This window comes from Bos mutus, chromosome 4, assembly GCF_027580195.1.
Source record: "Bos mutus isolate GX-2022 chromosome 4, NWIPB_WYAK_1.1, whole genome shotgun sequence".
Taxonomy (NCBI): domain Eukaryota; kingdom Metazoa; phylum Chordata; class Mammalia; order Artiodactyla; family Bovidae; genus Bos; species Bos mutus.
The window spans coordinates 20,994,048-21,012,700 of NC_091620.1; the positions used below are offsets into that span (position 1 = coordinate 20,994,048).

Consider the following 18,653-nt stretch of genomic DNA (forward strand, 5'->3'; position numbering starts at 1 on the left):
CCCCACTACGTTGTCCGGATACTCAGCTCTGCTCCTTTCCACAAGCAGGCCCATTTCCTTTGGACTCGCTGATTTTACTGAGGTCCCAGGATTTCTACAGGCTTGGCCAATCGCTCTCCGCCCAAGCTATAACTCTCAAAAATCAGCACAGTCCAGAGCGCTAGAGGGAGAAACGGTTGGGGCCAGGGACAAGAAAGAGAGAAGAGTCTGAGCTCTGGGATGAGTCTGTTCGCAGCTCTGTCTTTCTGAGTAAAACCTCAGAAGGGAGTCTGAAGGGCGTGGCCAACAGAACTCGGGCCGTAGCCCATCCCAGCCGGGCCCTGGTTTGGGAGGAGGAAGTGGGTGTGGAGACAGGGAGGGGTGTGGCTTAACAACTTACGCGACTCCTCTGGACCAATCCCAACCCGGGAGGAGAAGTTAACCCTCTACCTGGGCCCAGGTGCGTCCCGCTCGGCATCTCTCTGCTCCTCTGCGCACAGGATGGAAGGGGCCCGGGCGGCGTGGGGGGCGTCGAAGGAAGACCAAACCGGAGCCGAGTTCGAAATGGATTCCTTGGGAAACCAGGTCCCGGAGCTGGAGCAGCCGCAGGATCCCGCGGAGGAAAGACGCCCTGAGAGTCCTGAGAACAGCTTGAGTCTGGCCCCCGCCAAAGAGGCGGCGGGCGCGGGCCAGGACCTGTCGGGCGGGAAGATGCTGCCTTCGCCTCGCCCCGCGCCCCTGCGAGTGCTGCCACCCAGCCTGGGCTATGGCGCCTTCCGCCGCCAGGCGTCGACCGGCCCGGAGCCGCCGTCTCCGGACCCCGCCGCGGCCGAGCAGCCCCGGGACGGCGAGACGCCGGAGACCGAGCTGATACCCAAGGCAGCGCCGGGTGAGCCAGCTCCGGGCGCCTGGACCCCGGTGGAACTGCAGGTAGACGTGCGCGTGAAGTCTGTGGGCACGGCCGGCGGCAGCCGCGCGCCCTCGCCGGCGCCCTCCACGCGCTTCCTCACCGTCCCAGTGCCCGAGTCCCCGGGCTTCTCCCGCCACGCCTCCCCCGCGCACACCCTCCTGCGGCGGACCCCGTCCCCGGGAGGCACGTGGGGCCGCGGCACGCCGCCGGCCGCCGCCGGGACTGAGCGCGGCCTCGACGTCGAGGGCTGCGCCAGTCCCGCGGAGGGGCGCGCAGAGTCCTCGGGCTCCCCTATGTGCCGCTGCCGCTGCCGGGAGGACTCCGTGCTCCTGCCCCACGCCGAGCTGGACGGAGACAAGAAGATGTCCCGGATCATAAAGCGCGTAGGTAAGCGCGCGGGCGCCGGGAGCAGCGCTGCCCGGTAGGGGTTGAGCCACTGGGGCGGAGGAACCCCAACCCGGTCCCTCTGGCTTAGAGCCAATAACTTTAAGGTCTACGTAATTATCATTCAAATTGTTGGTAGTAAAAAAATAAAGCCACTATTCTCCCTCCCTGACCCTCTAAGAACTTAAGCGTTCCATCTTAGTGTGCGCAGCATCTTTGAGAAGTAGGGGTGGAAGGATTCCAGGCGCGAGGAAGGCTTTCAGGATCACGTGACGGTGGTGGCGACCGGGTAGAACAGCCTACTCCTGGCTCTGGCTGGCCGACCTCTCTAGGCCCAGGATTCCTCTTTCCCTCCCATATATCAGGGATCACCTGGCCCCTAACACTCATCCATTCAGCAGCTACTGCGGGGGGGACAACAGGCCAGACGGGGCGGGGTGGGGGTGGGGCGTGCCCCGCGGCGTGGGGATTTGCAGGGAAGAAGAAAGATCCTAAATATAAAAATCCTGGACACAGAAGCAGAAGGGAGTGGTTGGTGAACTTGAGGGCATGGGAAAGCTTCCTTCAGCTAAGTCTTGAAAGCTTAAGGAGTTGCGGGTGGTAGCCTCCTCCTAGGTAGAAAGCCAACGGGAACAGGGACCCTATGGAGCTAGACACAGACACATTGCTAAAAGCTTGGCCAGCCGAGAGGAAGGACGGTTCAGCTGGACAGGCTGCAAATCCCGAGGGGCTCTATGCCAGAGGTGAGTAGGTTGTTCTTGGACAGTAGAGTTCAACGACTCTGATCACTCAGGAACTTGTGCAGAGTTGGGTGGGAGCACACTTTGTGCATGAGAAGTGTAGTCGATTTCTGGAGCTGCTGTAACAAACTGGCACAAACTTAGAGGCTTAAAATGGCACTAATTTATTATCTTGCAGTTCTGTAAGTCTGAAATCTGATGTAGGCTCAGTGGTCTAAAGTCCAGTTATCAACCCCCGTGATCCATTCTGGGGGCTTCAGGAGATGGTTGTTTCCTTGCCTTTTCTGGTTTCTAAGGGTGATCGAGTTCCTTCGCTCATGGTCCTCTGTATATTCAAAACCAATGTCTGCTTGAAGCCTCCCACTGCCATCTTTGACTCTCCTGTCCTTCTGTCTCCCTCTTCCATTTATAAGGACCCTTGTGATTACATTGGACCCACCCAGAAATCCATCTCAAGGTCAGCAGATAGGAAACCGTAATCCCCATGTACCTGTAACCTAACATATTCCCAGATCCCAGGGGTTAAGATGTGGACGTCTTTGCTGCTGTGCTGTGTGTGCTCAACTGTGTCTGACTTGTTGTCACCCCATGAACTGCAGCCCGCCAGACGCCTCTGTCCATGGAATTTTCCAGGCAAGAATACTGGAGTGCGTTGCCATTCCTCCTCCAGAGGATCTTCCCGACCCAGGGGTCAAAGCTGCATCTTCTGCATTGGCAGGTGGATTCTTTACCAGCATCTTTAAGGGGACGTTATTCTGTCTACCATAATGAGTCTATAGCTTTTTATGAGATTAATAATATAAGTTGCTCAGTCATGTCCGACTCTTTATGACCCGATGGACTGTAGCCTTCCAGGCTCCTCTGTCCATGGAATTTTCCAGGCAAGAACCCTGGAGTGGGTTGCCATTCCCTTCTCCATGGGATCTTCCCGACCCAGGGATTGAACCAGGGTCTTCTGTGTTGCAGGCAGATTCTTTACCATCTGAAGGGTGGGGTAACAAGGAAATGACTAAAAAGTGAGCTCTGACAACACTGTGGAGGAAGGTTGGGACAGGCATGAGGTTGAAGGAAGACAGACCTTAGGAGGTGATAGCAGTTGTTCAACCAGAGACGATGAAGGCCTGATCTGTGGCAGGGGTGGGAGGGAGGGCCCAAGAGGTAGGATTAGTGAGCGAGGCCACTGTGCCCATGAAGATGCGCGAACAGGAGGAGTGGGGATACCCCCCAAGTTGCTGATCTGAGTAGCGGAGTGATGGATTCATTGGGTTATCCTTCCAGAGTGGAGAATGGGGAAAGAGGTGGGGAAGAAATAAGCAGGTGCATTTGGGAGTTCCAGGTAGTGATGTCATTTAAAGGAAGAAGAGTCAGACGTCCCTGGGAGTCCAGTGGTTAAGACTCCAAGCCCGACTACAGGGGTCTCAGGTTCGATCCCTGACCTGGGAACTAAGATCCTGCATGCCATGCATCACCAAAAAACAAAAGGAAGAGGAGCCGGTCACAGACTGGGAAAGAAAAGTATAGGTGGTAGGGAGAGAATCAGGATACAAAGAAGCCGCAAAAGGAGAAAGTTTGAGGAAGATGTGGTCAGCAGTGTCCTGGGGAGAGGCAGACTCAGGGAGTGCTGCCACGTGGGAACAGAGCTCTGGGCATGAGGCAAGGAACCTGGGGGCGTGGGGACGAATTTTGAGGGTATAGGGGGAAGACAGCTAACAGAAAATACTGCAGGGTGCACACAGACACTGGTGCTTTGGGCTTGCTCTCTGGGAAGTGTGGGATCAAAGAACTGTAAGGTCCCCAGCACCTGCCTGAGGCTTGGTCTGAGGGAGGCTGCCTGGATGAGGAACTCTGCGTGTGGTTTCTGCCTGCTATGGCCTTTACCACGAGGGATCAAGCTAGTGACCTTAACAAGAGGGCACTCGAGGGTACAGGCTGGGGGACTTGCCCAGACCCCCAGCACAGTAATGCTGCCACCCCGCTGTTTCATGTCCCCTCCTTATGAACCTGAGAGGGTGGAAGCCACTGTGGAGAGATTTAGGGGACATCACTGCTTTGTCTCTTCACTGCTTTGGGGGGCAAATGTCCCAGAGGCGCTGGCCCCATGTAAACTGAAAAATCGAAGACTCAGGGAGGGACTTGCCTGGTGGTCCAGTGGCTAAGACTCCGAGCTCCCAATGCAGGGAGCCTGGGTTCAATCCCTGGGATCCCACATGCTGCAACTAAGACCTGGAACAGTCAAATTAATAAATATTAAAAAAAAAAAAAACACAGACTCAGGGAATGTTCTCTATGGCAGCATGCAGACCAGAAGTCACTTTTTGCAGACAGCCTAAAACTGGGGGGACAGCTGGATCCTCAGATGGAGAATATGCCCCCTTAGGTGCTGGTTTAGAGTCACCTCATCTGGTCCCAAGGCTGGTAGGTGTCTCTATTCTGTGCTCCACGGGCTCTTGTGCTGCCCAGCTTAGCATCCCTCTTGTGAGTGTCCTCAGGGTTCCCGAGCCCTGCGGGGCATGGCTGGTGACAGCCTACATTTCACCAAATCTCTGACACCTGGCAGTGCTCTGCGAATCAATACTCAATGAATGGCACTAACTTCAGAGTGTGAGCATGTGCCAGGAACGCTTCCTCCCCAGCCCTGTCGGGGCAGGAGAGCCGCAGCTGGATCTCAGTGGTTGTCTAACCCGCTGGTGCTGGTGGCATTGTGCTCAGCACGTCAGGGGTAGAGGATAGGAGGAAACAGAGCCCTGCCCCTGCCCTCTGGCAGTCCTTACTCTGGAGAAAACAAAAGGGCCTGGCAATCTGCAATGGCATGGCGGGGGGAGGTGGGGGACATTCAGAGGAAGAATGTTCTCAGTGTCTGGAGGAAGTGGAGCCGAGAGAGTGGTGTCCAGCATGCTTGAGCTCAGCCAGAGGGACAGAGGCCACCGGCCAAAGTAGACTGACCTGCAGGTCTCTCAGTGGCAGGAGCCCTCTGAGTCCTCTGGCAAGCTTTGTATTTGGAAGTGTGTATTTTAGTTTTTATGATGCCCCTCAGCTGCCCCAGGTGAATAAACTGTGAGTCCCCCCAAACTGGCTCTACCCCAGCTGTGGGATTTGGCTACAGGAGGAAGCAGGTAGTGTTTCAGTTGTGGGTTGGGAAAGGTAGTCAAAATATAGAGAATGACAATGGATGAGCTGTGATGAATAGCAGTACAGGGTGAGACATCAGAGATGTCAATACCAGATACAAAAAGGGAATCAGACGGTGGGTATATACAATGTACGTAGCTTCTTTTTTTTTTTAATGGAATTGGTCTTTTCAAAATAATGAAATATTTGCCACAGACTTACTTCTGCTGTTCTAGACTCTGGGAAATATGACTGATTTCTTAATACCCTCACACCGATTATGTGACATTCCTGACCCACATCCCCAAGATCTGGGTAGGTCCAGGGCCCCCTGCAGCAAGATGTTTTTGCTCTGATTGATTTCACACCGGAGTTGTGGCCGAGGTCCCATCCTGAGTGCTCAGTGACTTCAGATGCGCGTGTCTTTCTGGGTGGAAAGCTGCTTATAACTATCGATGTCTGTGAGCAAGCACTGACTATGTTTTATTCTCCAAGTGTTCCCCTCTGGTCTCCCCAGTTAGTCTGTCTACAGGGTAGGATGTGACCTCTGAACACGTTCTATCTTTGAGTCCTTCCTCCCTCCTGGAGTGTCCCCTGTCTTCCTTTCCCCTCCACAGCCTCATTCCAGCCATCTGGTCCCCTGGTCCCTGAGCGGCTGACTGCTCACATTTGTCTAGTGCTCTGCAGCCTGCAAAGCACTCTTTGCCTGATGCTTCATCAGTGGTCTCCAGTGACCTGGAGCGAGAGAGCAGAGGCAGGTGTGAGTCCAACATTAAAATGGGACAACACCAAGAACACTTGAGGGGCCCTTGGAGTCAGGACTTGAACTTGAATTGGAGGGTCTGTTGAACTTTGAATCTAGCCCTGGGCCCTCTCTCCTGTGGAATTTTATCTCCTGGCATCTTTGCCTGTCCCATTAGCAACCTGAGCGCAGGCACCTTGCCCGCTCCTCTGTGTTGTTGGTGCCTTGCCTCTAGTGCACATCAGGTGCTCTGTTAATGGCTGTTAGCCACTTAACTCTCTCACTTGAAAAGAATCTCGTGTCTCCTAGTTATTTAAGAAGTGGAATATCTTCTAGCAGTTTTCTCCCAAATATGAAGTTTGGACCTAAATTGAATGGTGTTATGGGCCAAGGGGGTGGGTGCTGAGGTGGGTGTGATGCTCTTGTAGGATTCAGCATGGTCCTGAATTGTGATGACACCCTAACCTGTGTCTCCTGGTTGTCCCCTCCCCTCCTCCCAGGGCTGCCCATGTACATGAGGTCCCTGCGCTGGGCCCTGGCAGTCATGGCCGTGCTCCTGGCGGTGTTGGCGGTGGCTGTTGTGGCCTTGGCCTCAAAAACAGGTGTGGAACTTCTTCCCCACCCTCACCCCTCTCCTCCCCATCCCCTTTCCTCCCTTTCCTCCCCTGCTCCACCAGCAGGGTGTCTAGTCCTTCCAGCTTCTTTGTGAAATTAGTAAAAGACATCCCTAGCAATCCAGTGGTTAGGATTTAGCCTTCCAACGCAGGGAGTACAGGTTCAGTCCCTGGTTGGGTGGCTAAGCTCCCACCGCGACCAAAAACCCCAAACATGAAACAGAAGTAATATTGTAACAAATACAATAAAGACTTTTAAAAATGGGCCAAATCCAAAAAATCTTTTGAGGAAAAAAAAGAAAAAGACACCCCCCTGGGCAGATGCACAAAGATAGGGGGCTCAGTGAGCAAAGGTAAGGGATTAGAGCCCGTTCCGGATGGATGATGGATGAAGCTTGTGCTTAAGCCTTCCCGGGACCTGCCCCGCCCCGCCCCGCCCCGCCGCCCCCGCTCCTGCCCCAACCGGTGCTCGCCCTGCCCCCCCGTGCTCGCCCCGCCCCCCCCCCCGTGCTCGCCCCGCCCCCCCCCGTGCTCGCCCCGCCCCCCACCCCGTGCTCGCCCCGCCCCCACCGTGCTCGTTTCCCTCTCCCCTTCCAGGCTCGCCAGCTCCATGTCTCCGCACCTGCCCCCTGATATTTGAACATCCATACCAACCCTGAGCTCTGTACAGTTTACCCTGTGCTCACCTCCGGTCTCCCTGTGTGCTGCAGGGATCAGATGCCGACCATGCCCCCAGGGCTGGATGTGGTCCGAGGGGCAGTGCTACTACCTCGCTGCCGAAGCCGAGGCCTGGGAGACCAGCCAGGCTTTCTGCTCAGCCCACCAGGCTACCCTACCCCTGCTGAGACACACTCAGGTGAGAAGTGGGTAGGTGGGCAGGGGAGGGGCATGAAAAGTACTGAAAGGAAGTATACTAATGGTTATCACTGGAGCCACAAGTGATAATTTTTCTTCTTTCCAGCTTTTTGGAATGTTCTAGGTGTTCCACAAATAGTGTGCTCTAGAAGTAGGGGGAAATGGTAGAGGAATGGTAGCCCAAGAGATCAGAATATAATGGTTCCTGCCAGACCCAGCCTGGCTGGGTCTGCAAAGTGAAGGCCAGTGAGAACTTGCTGGGTCCCTAGAGAGTGCCTGGAGCTGATGGAGGGTGGAGGGTGAACTGGGCAAGGACTTAGCAGCCCATCTCCTGAGACCCACTCAGCACAGCAAGTGTCATCAGAAAACTGGTGAAGCAAAAGGTCCCTGCTCTCTGGCCTCACATCAGACAGGTTTGGTCCACAATGACTTTGGATGTCACCTGAACAAATGGCCTCCCGGTGACTGGGGTCCTCCAAGAGGGGAGATGGGCTGAACTATCCCAATTGCAAATGGATCTTAAATTCTTTTAAAACTTAGCACATAGGATCAATCATTTGTGACACAAGTATATATAATCAGAAAATATATCACAAAGTTTCAATAAGCTTTTTTCAAAAAGGAACTTCCAAAATGCCCTTTGCAAAAAGACCAAAGTGAAGACTTGGGTCTCAAGCAGTTAAAATCCTGAATATCATGGTTGTGGAGTTCTAGAATTGTCCCGAGTTCTGGATGAGGGCCAGAAGCTGCAGGAGGCACCGAGGCGGAGGTGGGAAAGAGCGGCTGAGGACAGCCCGGCGGCTGGCAGAGGGGCTGGGCTGGTTGGCAAAGGCTGGGCTCACGAGTTGGGAGGCACAGACTCATGGGACACGCCAAAGTGCCAGTAGCACACACAGCCCAATGATACACACAGCTCCTCTTCCTCAAGAGTTTAAGAGGAAAGGAGAAAGTTTCAGTGCTTCCCAGGTGGCACTAGTGGTAAAGAACCTGCCTGCCAGTGCAGGAGACACAAGATTCACAGGTTCGATCCCTGGGTCAGGAAGATCCCCTGGAGGAGGGCATGGCAACGCACTCCAGTATTCTTGCCTGGAGAATCCCATGGACAGGGGAGCCTGGCAGGCTACAGTCCACAGGTTTCAAAGAGACACAACTGAGGCAACTTAGCTTGCACACATGTGCCATCAATCATTAGATTCACTAGCCACTGGTTTAAGATCAGCTGGGTTTCCCAGGGGTGAGGAAGTTCAGTTCAGTTGCTCAGTCGTGTCCAACTCTTTGCGACCCCATGAACCACAGTATGCCAGGCCTCTCTGTCCATCAGCAACTCCTGGAGTCCACCCAAACCCATGTCCATTGAGTCAGTGATGCCATCCAACCATCTCATCCTCTGTCATCCCCTTCTCCTCCTTCCCTCAATCTTTCCCAGCATCAGGGTCTTTCCCAGTGAGTCAGCTCTTTGCATCAGGTGGCCAAATTATTGGAGTTTCAGCTTCAACATCAGTCCTTCCAATGAACACCCAGGACTGATCTCCTTTAGGATGGACTGGTTGGATCTCCTTGCAGTCCAAGGGACTCTCAAGAGTCTTCTCCAACACCACAGTTCAAAAGCATCAATTCTTCTGTGCTCAGCTTTCTTTATAGTCTAACTCTCACATCCATACATGACCACTGGAAAAACCATACCCTTGACTAGATGGACCTTTGTTGACAAAGTAATGTCTCTGCTTTGTAATACGCTGTCTAGGTTGGTCATAATTTTCCTTCCAAGGAGTAAGCGTCTTTTAATTTCATGGCTGCAATTACCATCTGCAGTGATTTTGGAGCCCAGAAAAATAGTCAGCCACTGTTTCCCCATCTATTTGCCATGAAGTGATGGGACTGGATGCCATGATCTTAGTTTCCTGAATGGGGAAGGAAGAAGATTCTTGAAATGTACACATCGACTGTAAGCCACATCTTGAGTGCAGAAAGATGAAAACACAAATAGATATCATAGGATTCAGCTTAAAACATTTAAACATTAAAACATTTAAATATTAACACAAATGTTTGAAGGCAAAAAGTAGAATGGTGGTTGCCGGGGGAGGGGGAAATCAGAGTTGCTTCATGGGTGCAAGGTTTCAGTTGCGGAAGATGAAAAAGTTCTGGAGATGAAGGGGGGCGGTGATGGTCATAAAGCAGTGAGTGAACCTAAAGCCTCTGAGCCACACACTTAAAAATGGTAAATTTTATATGTATATTTTACCACAGTTTTTAAAGAAGAAATGTATGAAAGCATGGTAAGTAGTTTACCTTAATTTTAAGATGTAGAGCATAAGCTTTCAGGTAATATCAGGATCACATCCCCCACCCCCACATTGGTAGCAAAACTGGAGACATACCAGCTAGAGACAGTGGAGGCCCAGCGTCAGCGCCGCCCTTACAGAGCTTTCCTTTGAGCTGTAAATTACTCTTAAGTTTCTGTACTTCGTTGCTCAGTCGTGTCCGACTCTTTGCGACCCCATGAACTGTAGCCTGCCAGGCTCCTCTGTCCATGGGGATTCTCCAGGCAACAATACTAGAGTGGGTTGCCATGCCCTCCTCCAGGGGATCTTCCCGACCCAGGAACCGAACCCAGGTCTCCTGAATGGCAGGCTGATTCTTTATCATCTGAGCCACCAGGGAAGCCCCCCAAATTTCTAGAATTTACTTTTATCTCTGCTGTTGCTGCTGCTAAGTCGCTTCAGTCGTGTCCAACTCTGTGTGACCCCTTAGATAGCAGCCCACCAGGCTTCACCGTCCCTGGGATTCTCCAGGCAAGAACACTGGAGTGGGTTGCCATTTCCTTCTCCAATGCATGAAAGTGAAGTGAAAATGAAGTCACTCAGTTGTGTCCAACTCTTTGTGACCCCATGGACTGCAGCCTACCAGGCTTCTCCATCCATGGGATTTTCTAGGCAAGAGTACTGGAGTGGGTTGCCATTTCCTTCTCTTAAACTTTTATCTCTAAACAGTGCTTTTCCCACGTCACAGTTTTCGCTAACAATGGGAACAGGTTAGTGGAGTCTGAGCTGCAAGGAATGGAATGGGTGGAGCTGGGTGGGGAAGGCCCAGGGAGAGAGCCTGATGGCCTAGGGCTGACAGAGAAGGGCAGGATCACCTTGGCAAACATCAGATGAGGTCTTGTATGTTGGAATGAGACACGAAGCTTTACACTCCACCCAGCAGACTGGAGACTCCTCATTTAATGAGTGTATACTACACGCCCTTGGCTTTGTGGACATGATCTCAGGCCTCATTGCAAACATCTCCCCCACTTTAGTTCAGTTCAGTTCAGTCGCTCAGTCGTGTCTGACTCTTTGTGACCCCATGAATCGCAGCACGCCAGGCCTCCCTGACCATCACCAACTCCTGGAGTTCACTCAGACTCACGTCCATCGAGTCAGTGATGCCATGCAGCCATCTAATCCTCTGTCATCCCCTTCTCCTGCCTTCAATCTTTCCCAGCATCAGAGTCTTTTCCAATGAGTCAACTCTTCGCATGAGGTGGTCAAAGTACTGGAGTTACAGCTTTAGCATCATGCCTTCCAAAGAAAACCCAGGGCTGATCTCCTTCAGAATGGACTGGTTGGATCTCCTTGCAGTCCAAGGGACTCTCAAGAGTCTTCTCCAACACCACAGTTCAAAAGCATCAATTCTTTAGCGCTCGGCCTTCTTCACAGTCCAACTCTCACATCCATACATGACCACAGGAAAAACCATAGCCTTGACTAGACGGACCTTTGTTGGCAAAGTAATGTCTCTGCTTTTGAGTATGCTATCTAGGTTGGTCATGACTTTCCTTCCAAGGAGTAAGTGTCTTTTAATTTTCATGGCTGCAGTCACCATCTGCAGTGATTTTGGAGCCCAGAAAAATAAAGTCTGACACTGTTTCCACTGTTTCTCCATCTATTTCCCATGAAGTGATGGGACCGGATGCCATGATCTTCGTTTTCTGAATGTTGAACTTTAAGCCAACTTTTTCACTCTCCACTTTCACTTTCATCAAGAGGTTTTTTAGTTCCTCTTCACTTTCTGCCATAAGGGTAGTGTTACCTGCATATCTGAGGTTATTGATATTTCTCCTGGCAATCTTAATTCCATCTTGTGCTTTTTCCAGTCCAGCGTTTCTCATGATGTACTCTGCATATAAGTTAAATAAGCAGGGTGACAATATACAGCCTTGACGAACTCCTTTTCCTATTTGGAACCAGTCTGTTGTTCCATGTCCAGTTCTAACTGTTGTTTCCTGACCTGCGTACAAATTTCTCAAGAGGCAGATCAGGTGGTCTGGTATTCCCACCTCTTTCAGAATTTCCCACAGTTTATTGTGATCCACACAGTCAAAGGCTTTGGCATAGTCAATAAAGCAGAAATAGATGTTTTTCTGGAACTCTCTTGCTTTTTCCATGATCCAGCAGATGTGGGCAATTTGATCTCTGGTTCCTCTGCCTTTTCTAAAACCAGCTTGAACATCAGGAAGTTCACGTTTCACATATTGCTGAAGCCTGGCTTGGCAAATTTGGCCTTGGAATATGGAATGAGGCAGGACAAAGACTAATAGAGTTTTGCCAAGAAAATGCACTGGTCATAACAAACACCCTCTTCCAGCAACACAAGAGAAGACTCTATACATGGACATCACCAGATGGTCAACACCAAAATCAGATTGATTATATTCTTTGCAGCCAAAGATGGAGAAGCTCTATATAGTCAGCAAAAACAAGACCAGGAGCTGACTGTGGCTCAGATCATGAACTCCTTATTGCCAAATTCAGACTGAAATTGAAGAAAGTAGGGAAAACCATTAGACCATTCAGGTATGACCTAAATCAAATCCCTTATGATTATACAGTGGAAGTGAGAAATAGATTTAAGGGCCTAGATCTGATAGACAGAGTGCCTGATGAACTATGGAATGAGGTTCGTGACATTGTACAGGAGACAGGGATCAAGACCATCCCCATGGAAAAGAAACGCAAAAAAGCAAAATGGCTGTCTGGGGAGGCCTCACAAATAGCTGTGAAATTTCAGAAGAGAAGTGAAAAGCAAAGGAGAAAAGGAAAGATATAAGCATCTCAATGCAGAGTTCCAAAGAATAGCAAGAAGAGATAAGAAAACCTTCAGCGGTCAATGCAAAGAAATAGAGGAAAACAACAGAAAGGGAAAGACTAGAGATCTCTTCAAGAAAATTAGAGATACCAAGGGAACATTTCATGCAAAGATGGGCTCGATAAAGGACAAAAATGGTATGGACCTAACAGAAGCAGAAGATATTAAGAAGAGATGGCAAGAATACACAGAAGAACTGTACAAAAAAGATCTTCACGACCCAGACAATCATGATGGTGTGATCACTGACCTAGAGCCAGACATCCTGGAATGTGAAGTCAAGTGGGCCTTAGAAAGCATCACTATGAACAAAGCTAGTGGAAGTGATGGAATTCCAGTTGAGCTATTTCAAATCCTGAAAGAAAATGCTATGAAAGTGCTGCACTCGATATGCGAGCAAATTTGGAAAACTCAGCAGTGGCCACAGGACTGGAAAAGGTCAGTTTTCATTCCAGTCCCAAAGAAAGGCGAAGCCAAAGAATGGTCAAACTACCACACAATTGCACTCATCCCCCACTTTACAGAGGATAATACTGAAGCTCTGAAAAGTCAGGGAACTTGCCTAAGGTCACGTAACTTGCAAGTCACAGAACCAGAATTTGAGTAAGGGGTGGCCAGGCCCCATAGCGCTGCTCTGCAGTGATAGCTTCCTTCTCAGCACTGGAAGAAGCTCTAAGATCTGGTGATTAGGCAGTGACTCTTCCCAGGAGGCCGGGGCTGGGCAGCAGGAGGCCGGTCTGCTGCAGCCACAGTTGCAAGATGCTCAGGGCTGGCCTGCCCTCTGCCTCAAAGCCAGCCCAGTTTCCTTCTCATCCCCTCCAAAGCTCCCTCCAGCCCTGCCCCTGGGCCCCAGCCTGTGGAGTCCAGCCAGAGAGCAAATAAAATGCCCAGGCATGGCTGTGTGCCTTGTGCAGTCTGGTCTTCTGGTCTTTGGGGTTTCAAAAGGGGTAAGGCTGTCACCCCTCAGTCTGGAAGTTCTTTTAGGTTCTTCTCCCAGCTGATGTTCCTGAAAGGGGTGGTGGGGATGGGTCTGCACCAACAGCTCTGGGTGCAGGGCTGGCCTCACAGCTTGCGTGTTACCTGTGGCCCTTGCTGGTTATTGGCAGGGACATGTGGGTTGGGGGGTGCATTTTGTTGGGCTGGTCTGCTGTGTGCTGGGCTCTCACGGTCAGTGACCAATAGGGCAGGCCCCCAGTCCTCACCAAGTTCACCGATACAGAAAACTGACAAGGTCAGTGTCTCATATCACGCTCCAAACTATGAAGGTTGTAGTGATCCAGGGGAGGGGTTCCGTGGTGTCCCTAGTCACCTTTAAACTGAGACCCGAAGGACAAATAGTGTCATCAAGGGGGCAGGCATCATTCTGTGCTTCCTTTCTGTGGGTTTTATTTTTTGGGGCCACACTGCACAGCCTGTTGGATCTTAGTTCCCCTACCAGGGCTTGAACCTGCACCCTCTGCAGTGAAAGTCCAGAGTTTTAACCATAGGTCCTCCAGGGAAGTCCCCGTGCTTGCTTCCTAGTCCCCAGGGTCAAACATAGAACTTTTGTCTCTGTCATCCTGAACACTGGTAGAGAGGAACTAAGTCTATGTCAGACGTATGCCAGGCCACTTCCTGTCATCACTAATGTGCGTGCTGCCATGTGTGAGCGCCATGGGCTTGCTGGCATGGTTTGCTTTTTTCCACTTGGCATGATTTCATATTTACATTTTTCTTGCCTAACTGTGTCTTTGGTGTGCCTGTCATCTTTAAGAGCACTGTAATTTTCCATCATGTTGATATCCCATAATTTGCCTAGTTATTTCCTGACTGCTGAGCATTTGGGTGGTTTCCATTTTATCTTTATAAATAGCAGCAGGAAATTTTGAGAACGTTCATTTTCTCTTTCTGTTCTTGGATTTCTTCCCTAAAGTGGAATTACCCATCTGAGCAATAGGAACCATGATACCGCTCTTGTGACATAGCACAACTTATGTTCTGGAAAGACTCGGCTGGTATGGACAGCTGCCCCGCCCTTCCACCTTCCAGTTCCCTACACCAGGGCTTAGGATATGGAAACATCTTTTTTCGAGTTGAAGATTTTTTTTAAATTGGAGGATTATTGCTTTACAATGTTGTGTTGGTTTCTGCCATACTACAACGTGAGTCAGCCATAAATATACATATATCCCCTCCCTCTTGAGCCTCTTTCCCACTCTCCCCCTGTCAACATTTTTAAACACGGGTTTTTTTTGCTTTAATTCATTGCTAAAAACATGGCATTGAGGACAAGTATTTAAAAGAAAAAAGCATCTCCAACAGCTCCCTGCACATCCTTGTTTTGGTTTTGTTGTTCCTCATGTGTCTGTGTCCAGGGGTGTACACATTTTTTTCCATTCTTATAATCAGGCCACAACTTTAATTCAGCTTTTTCATGGACTCTAACCCCTCACATACTATAACTTTTCCCCATGTTGCCCCATGGATTTCATACTCACCCTTATTTTTAATGGTCTTTCTTTAAAACATCTTTTATTATTACTATTATTGATTTTGGCTGCACTGGGTCTTCATTGCGGAACAGAAGCTCTGGAGCGTGAGGGCTCTGTAGTTGCGGTTCTCAAGACTTAGTTGCTCCTTGGCATGTGAGATCTTAGTTCCCCAACCAGGGATTGAACCCTTGTCCCCCCGCATTGGAAGGTTCTTACGCACTTCACCCCAGTGAAGTCCCCTTTAGTGGTCTTAACAATACTTCCCCAGTGGATGTAATGTAGTTTATTATTCTTGCTGGCAACTGTGGTGGTGACCATCTGTTCCCTGACCACCTCTGCAGCCTCCCGCCCAGTGAGGCTGCTTGCTGTCTGTCACCTGGATTTCTCCGTAGGCTCCCAGCTTTCCCCATGCCTTTCACCATCTTCTCAGAGCTTCCTCGTTTCTCTGTCTGCTCAGTACCCATCATGCATTGCTTGTGGGGATGGAGGATCACATCCGTTACCCCCTTGAAGGCTGAGAGGGGATCGCCCCATTTCTGGTCCCCAGCCCTGAGCACAGTGCCTGTCAACCAGCAAGCATCCAAGACAGCTTCCCACTTCCTGGCGTTTGGGGAGAAATGAGTCACGTCTCTGGCTTGGGGAGCTGGGAACTTGTGGAAGCCGGGGTGGGGGGATCGGACGGGGATGGAAGCCCAGGTGAGCCGTCCCAGTGACGTGAGAAGAATGACTCACTGCTTTCCTCCCTCAGGATTTCCTGAGCAGACACCCGGTCACCAAGTACTCCTGGGTGGGAGCCCGACGAGGCCCCCAGGGCTGGCACTGGATCGACGGGACCCCCCTGCCACCCCAGCTGTGAGTGACCGTGGCTGGCCCCTCTGTCCCGTTTGCTAGTACTGGCCCCCCTGTGTGACCAGTGTGACATCACAGCAGCACCAGAAGGACCCTGAAGCCTTCCCCTTCACCTGTCCCCAAGTTGAGTCCTCTCCCACCCCCCTCCCCTTCTCCATCCCCCTCCTAGGATGGGTATTTCAGTTTCACTTGGTCCCCATCATGCCATCCCTTGTTTGGGTCCCCCACGCATTTGCCCAAGAAGGACTGTCACCCTCTTCTCTGGATAAGGAGTGTGCCTCTCAGAGAGGTTTGGTGGTTTGCCCAGGGCCACCCAGCTGACACCTGGGGCGGGGGGGAGGGGGTGCAGCCTCCTGGCTCCTGCCCCAGGGCTTTCCCCGACCCCGGGCTCCAGGCGGCGATCCCAGCAGTACACAGGCAGCGGCCGCACAGGCCAGGAGGGCCCGTCCTCCTGAAGGCCTCTCTGTGCTCTCACCCTTCCCCAGGCTCCCAGAGGAAGACCAGGACCAGCCAGATCTCGAGTGCGGGTGCCTGGAGGGAGGCAAGCTGGTGGCTTCGGACTGTGCCTCCCCCAGACCCTGGGTCTGTGCCAAGGGCACCAAGTGACTTAGGTTTCTGCCAGCCCTGAGTCTGCTGGGGGATTGTGGCTCCCCGGGGAGGCCAGGTTGAGAGCTGGGGCAGCCTCCTCCCTGGACCGGGGTGCCCAGGTCTCCCCGCTTGGTGCTTAACAGTCCTGCCTCAGCAAACCAGGGAGCATGTCCTGGGACAGGAAGATGGGGTCCACGGGAGAGGAGAGCCACCGTGGCCCCGAAGCTGAGCCCCCCACTGGATCTCCAGCTGCTGAAGTGCATTTGTGACCTTGTGTGTGTGTGTGTGTGTTTAAAGCATTCTAAGCCTGTTTCTCCCTCGTTAAACTGGCCATTCCCCATTCTCACATACCTGCTGCCTCACAGGTGCATGCCCTTTCCGAGAGGAACAGAGAGGACTCACAGGTGATCCCAGCCTGGGTTCTTGAGCCCACAGAGGGAGGCTCCTATTTCATGCCTGGGATTTGGCAGCAATGACGTCATTGCTATAAGGACCCTTTCCAGGTGGTCAGACGCACCCACACACCCACAGCATGTGGAGGACGGGGCAGGAGAAAGGGCCGCCTCGGAGGAGAGAGGAAGCAGGTCCCATCCCTGCTCTGGGAGCAGGCAGAGAGTAAGGTTCTTTGTGCAGACCAGCATCGGTGGGTTGCTGGTGGGGCGTCCGCCCAGCTGATGCCAGAGGCTGAGGATGTGGCGAGGACAGAGCCATCCAGGCAAGGGGAACCAAGGGAGCACCCCCTCTTGGTTGATGAAGCTGCTGCAAAGCTTGGGGTCTGAGTGAGAAAAAGCAATCAGAAATGTGGGGAGGCGCGAGGCAGCCCTGCCTCTCACAGTTGTGGGGACACAGCCTGGAGATGCTCCCCAGTTGAGGTTCAGTGAGGGTCTTCGGGTTGAAGGGCATGGCAGCAAAGTGGGGGGAAGGGAGAGTGTGTGCACGCGCATGCACACAGGCTCATTCAGTTGTGTCCGGCTCTCTGAGGCCCCATGGACTATAGCCCACCAGGCTCCTCTGTCCATGGGATTCTCCAGGCAAGAACACTGGGGTGAGGGGTGCCATTTCCTCCTCCAGGGGGATCTTCCCAACCCAGAGGTTGAACCCACGTCTCTTGCACCTCCTGCCTTGGTAGGCAGATTCTATACCACGAGCACCACCTGGGAGGCCCTTCCAGGCTGGAGAGGCTCCTCCAAAGGAAAGAGACTGCCTGCCCTGCTTATGGTGCCGATCAGGTGCAAACCAGCCTTCCTCTAAGGCAGGCCCGGTGCCCGCACTCCTCAGGGAAAGCTCTACTGGTCGAGTTTAACTGTACAGAGTGTGTGGCTGCCTGGGAGAAAGGGGTGGAGAGCCATGAGAACACACATGATGATCAGTAAAAATCTTAGAAACACGCTGGTGTTTCTCATGACTTCCTTCCAACTACAAATTAGTCCAGAGCTTGATGACGTGTCCTAGTTTAACTATCATCAGAGCCCTTCTTGGCAAACATTCTGGCGTTGTCAGGCTGGTTTCATGTCAGTTTCTGGGTCACCACCGGCTTGGGGCCCTCTGGGCTCAGTGCCACTTAGGATCACCTGCGGTGCTTAAAGTACCCAGGTGCCCAGGGTGGGTGGTGTGGTGCTGCGGTGTAGAAACCTGAGAGTTTCTCAGCTTCAGTGGGTAAGTTGCTGCTGCTAAGTCGCTTCAGTCATGTCTGACTGTGCGACCCCGTAGACGGCAGCCCACCCGGCTCTGCCATCCCTGGGATTCTCCAGGCAAGAACACTGGAGTCGGTTGCCATTTCCTTCTCCATTGTGTGAAAGTGAAAAGTGAAAGTGAAGTCGCTCAGTCGTGACCCCATGGACTGCAGCCCACCAGGCTCCTCCATCCATGGGGTTTTCCAGACAAGAGTACTGGAATGGGGTGCCATTGCCTTCTCCGTCAGTGGGTAAGGAAGGTGAGTAAACGAGTGAAGTTTGACCTACCAAAGTAGGAAGCTCCTAGTTACTGTCCAAAGTTGGCAAACCAAGGAATAGCAGTGTACACTTATTATTTAGAATTATGGAGAAAGTACTAGAAGAAATGGGCTTCCCTGGTGGCTCAGCTGGTAAAGAATCTGCCTGCAATGCGGGACCTGGGTTCAGTCCTGGGGTTGGGAAAATCCCCTGGAGAAGGGAAAGGCTACCCACTCCAGTATTCTGGCCTGGAGAATTCCATGGACTATACAGTCCATGGGGTCACAGTCAGAGAGGACTGAGTGACTTTCACTTCACTAGATGAAATGGCAAAAATCATTTCAGATGGTCA

The 18,653-nt window shown here is 51.9% G+C and overlaps 1 protein-coding gene across 1 annotated transcript; it reads left to right on the plus strand.

Annotated features, from left to right (window-relative positions):
* Positions 1-204: 204 nt before the first annotated feature.
* KLRG2 (killer cell lectin like receptor G2) lies at positions 205-16,771 on the plus strand. The gene is made up of 5 exons (XM_070368841.1): positions 205-1,276; positions 6,364-6,465; positions 7,188-7,333; positions 15,682-15,785; positions 16,268-16,771. The coding sequence occupies exons 1-5, from the start codon at positions 481-483 to the stop codon at positions 16,386-16,388; spliced, it is 1,269 nt and encodes a 422-aa protein (XP_070224942.1). The 5' UTR covers positions 205-480; the 3' UTR covers positions 16,389-16,771.
* The last annotated feature ends 1,882 nt before the right edge of the window (positions 16,772-18,653 follow it).

Excerpts from the sequence above, each read along its gene's own strand:
- KLRG2 (XM_070368841.1), top strand. The coding sequence starts at position 481 with ATGGAAGGGGCCCGGGCGGCGTGGGGGGCGTCGAAGGAAGACCAAACC. Across the intron at positions 1,277-6,363 it reads CCGGATCATAAAGCGCGTAG|GGCTGCCCATGTACATGAGG; the intron begins GTAAGCGCGCGG and ends CCCTCCTCCCAG. Across the intron at positions 6,466-7,187 it reads GGCCTTGGCCTCAAAAACAG|GGATCAGATGCCGACCATGC; the intron begins GTGTGGAACTTC and ends TGTGTGCTGCAG.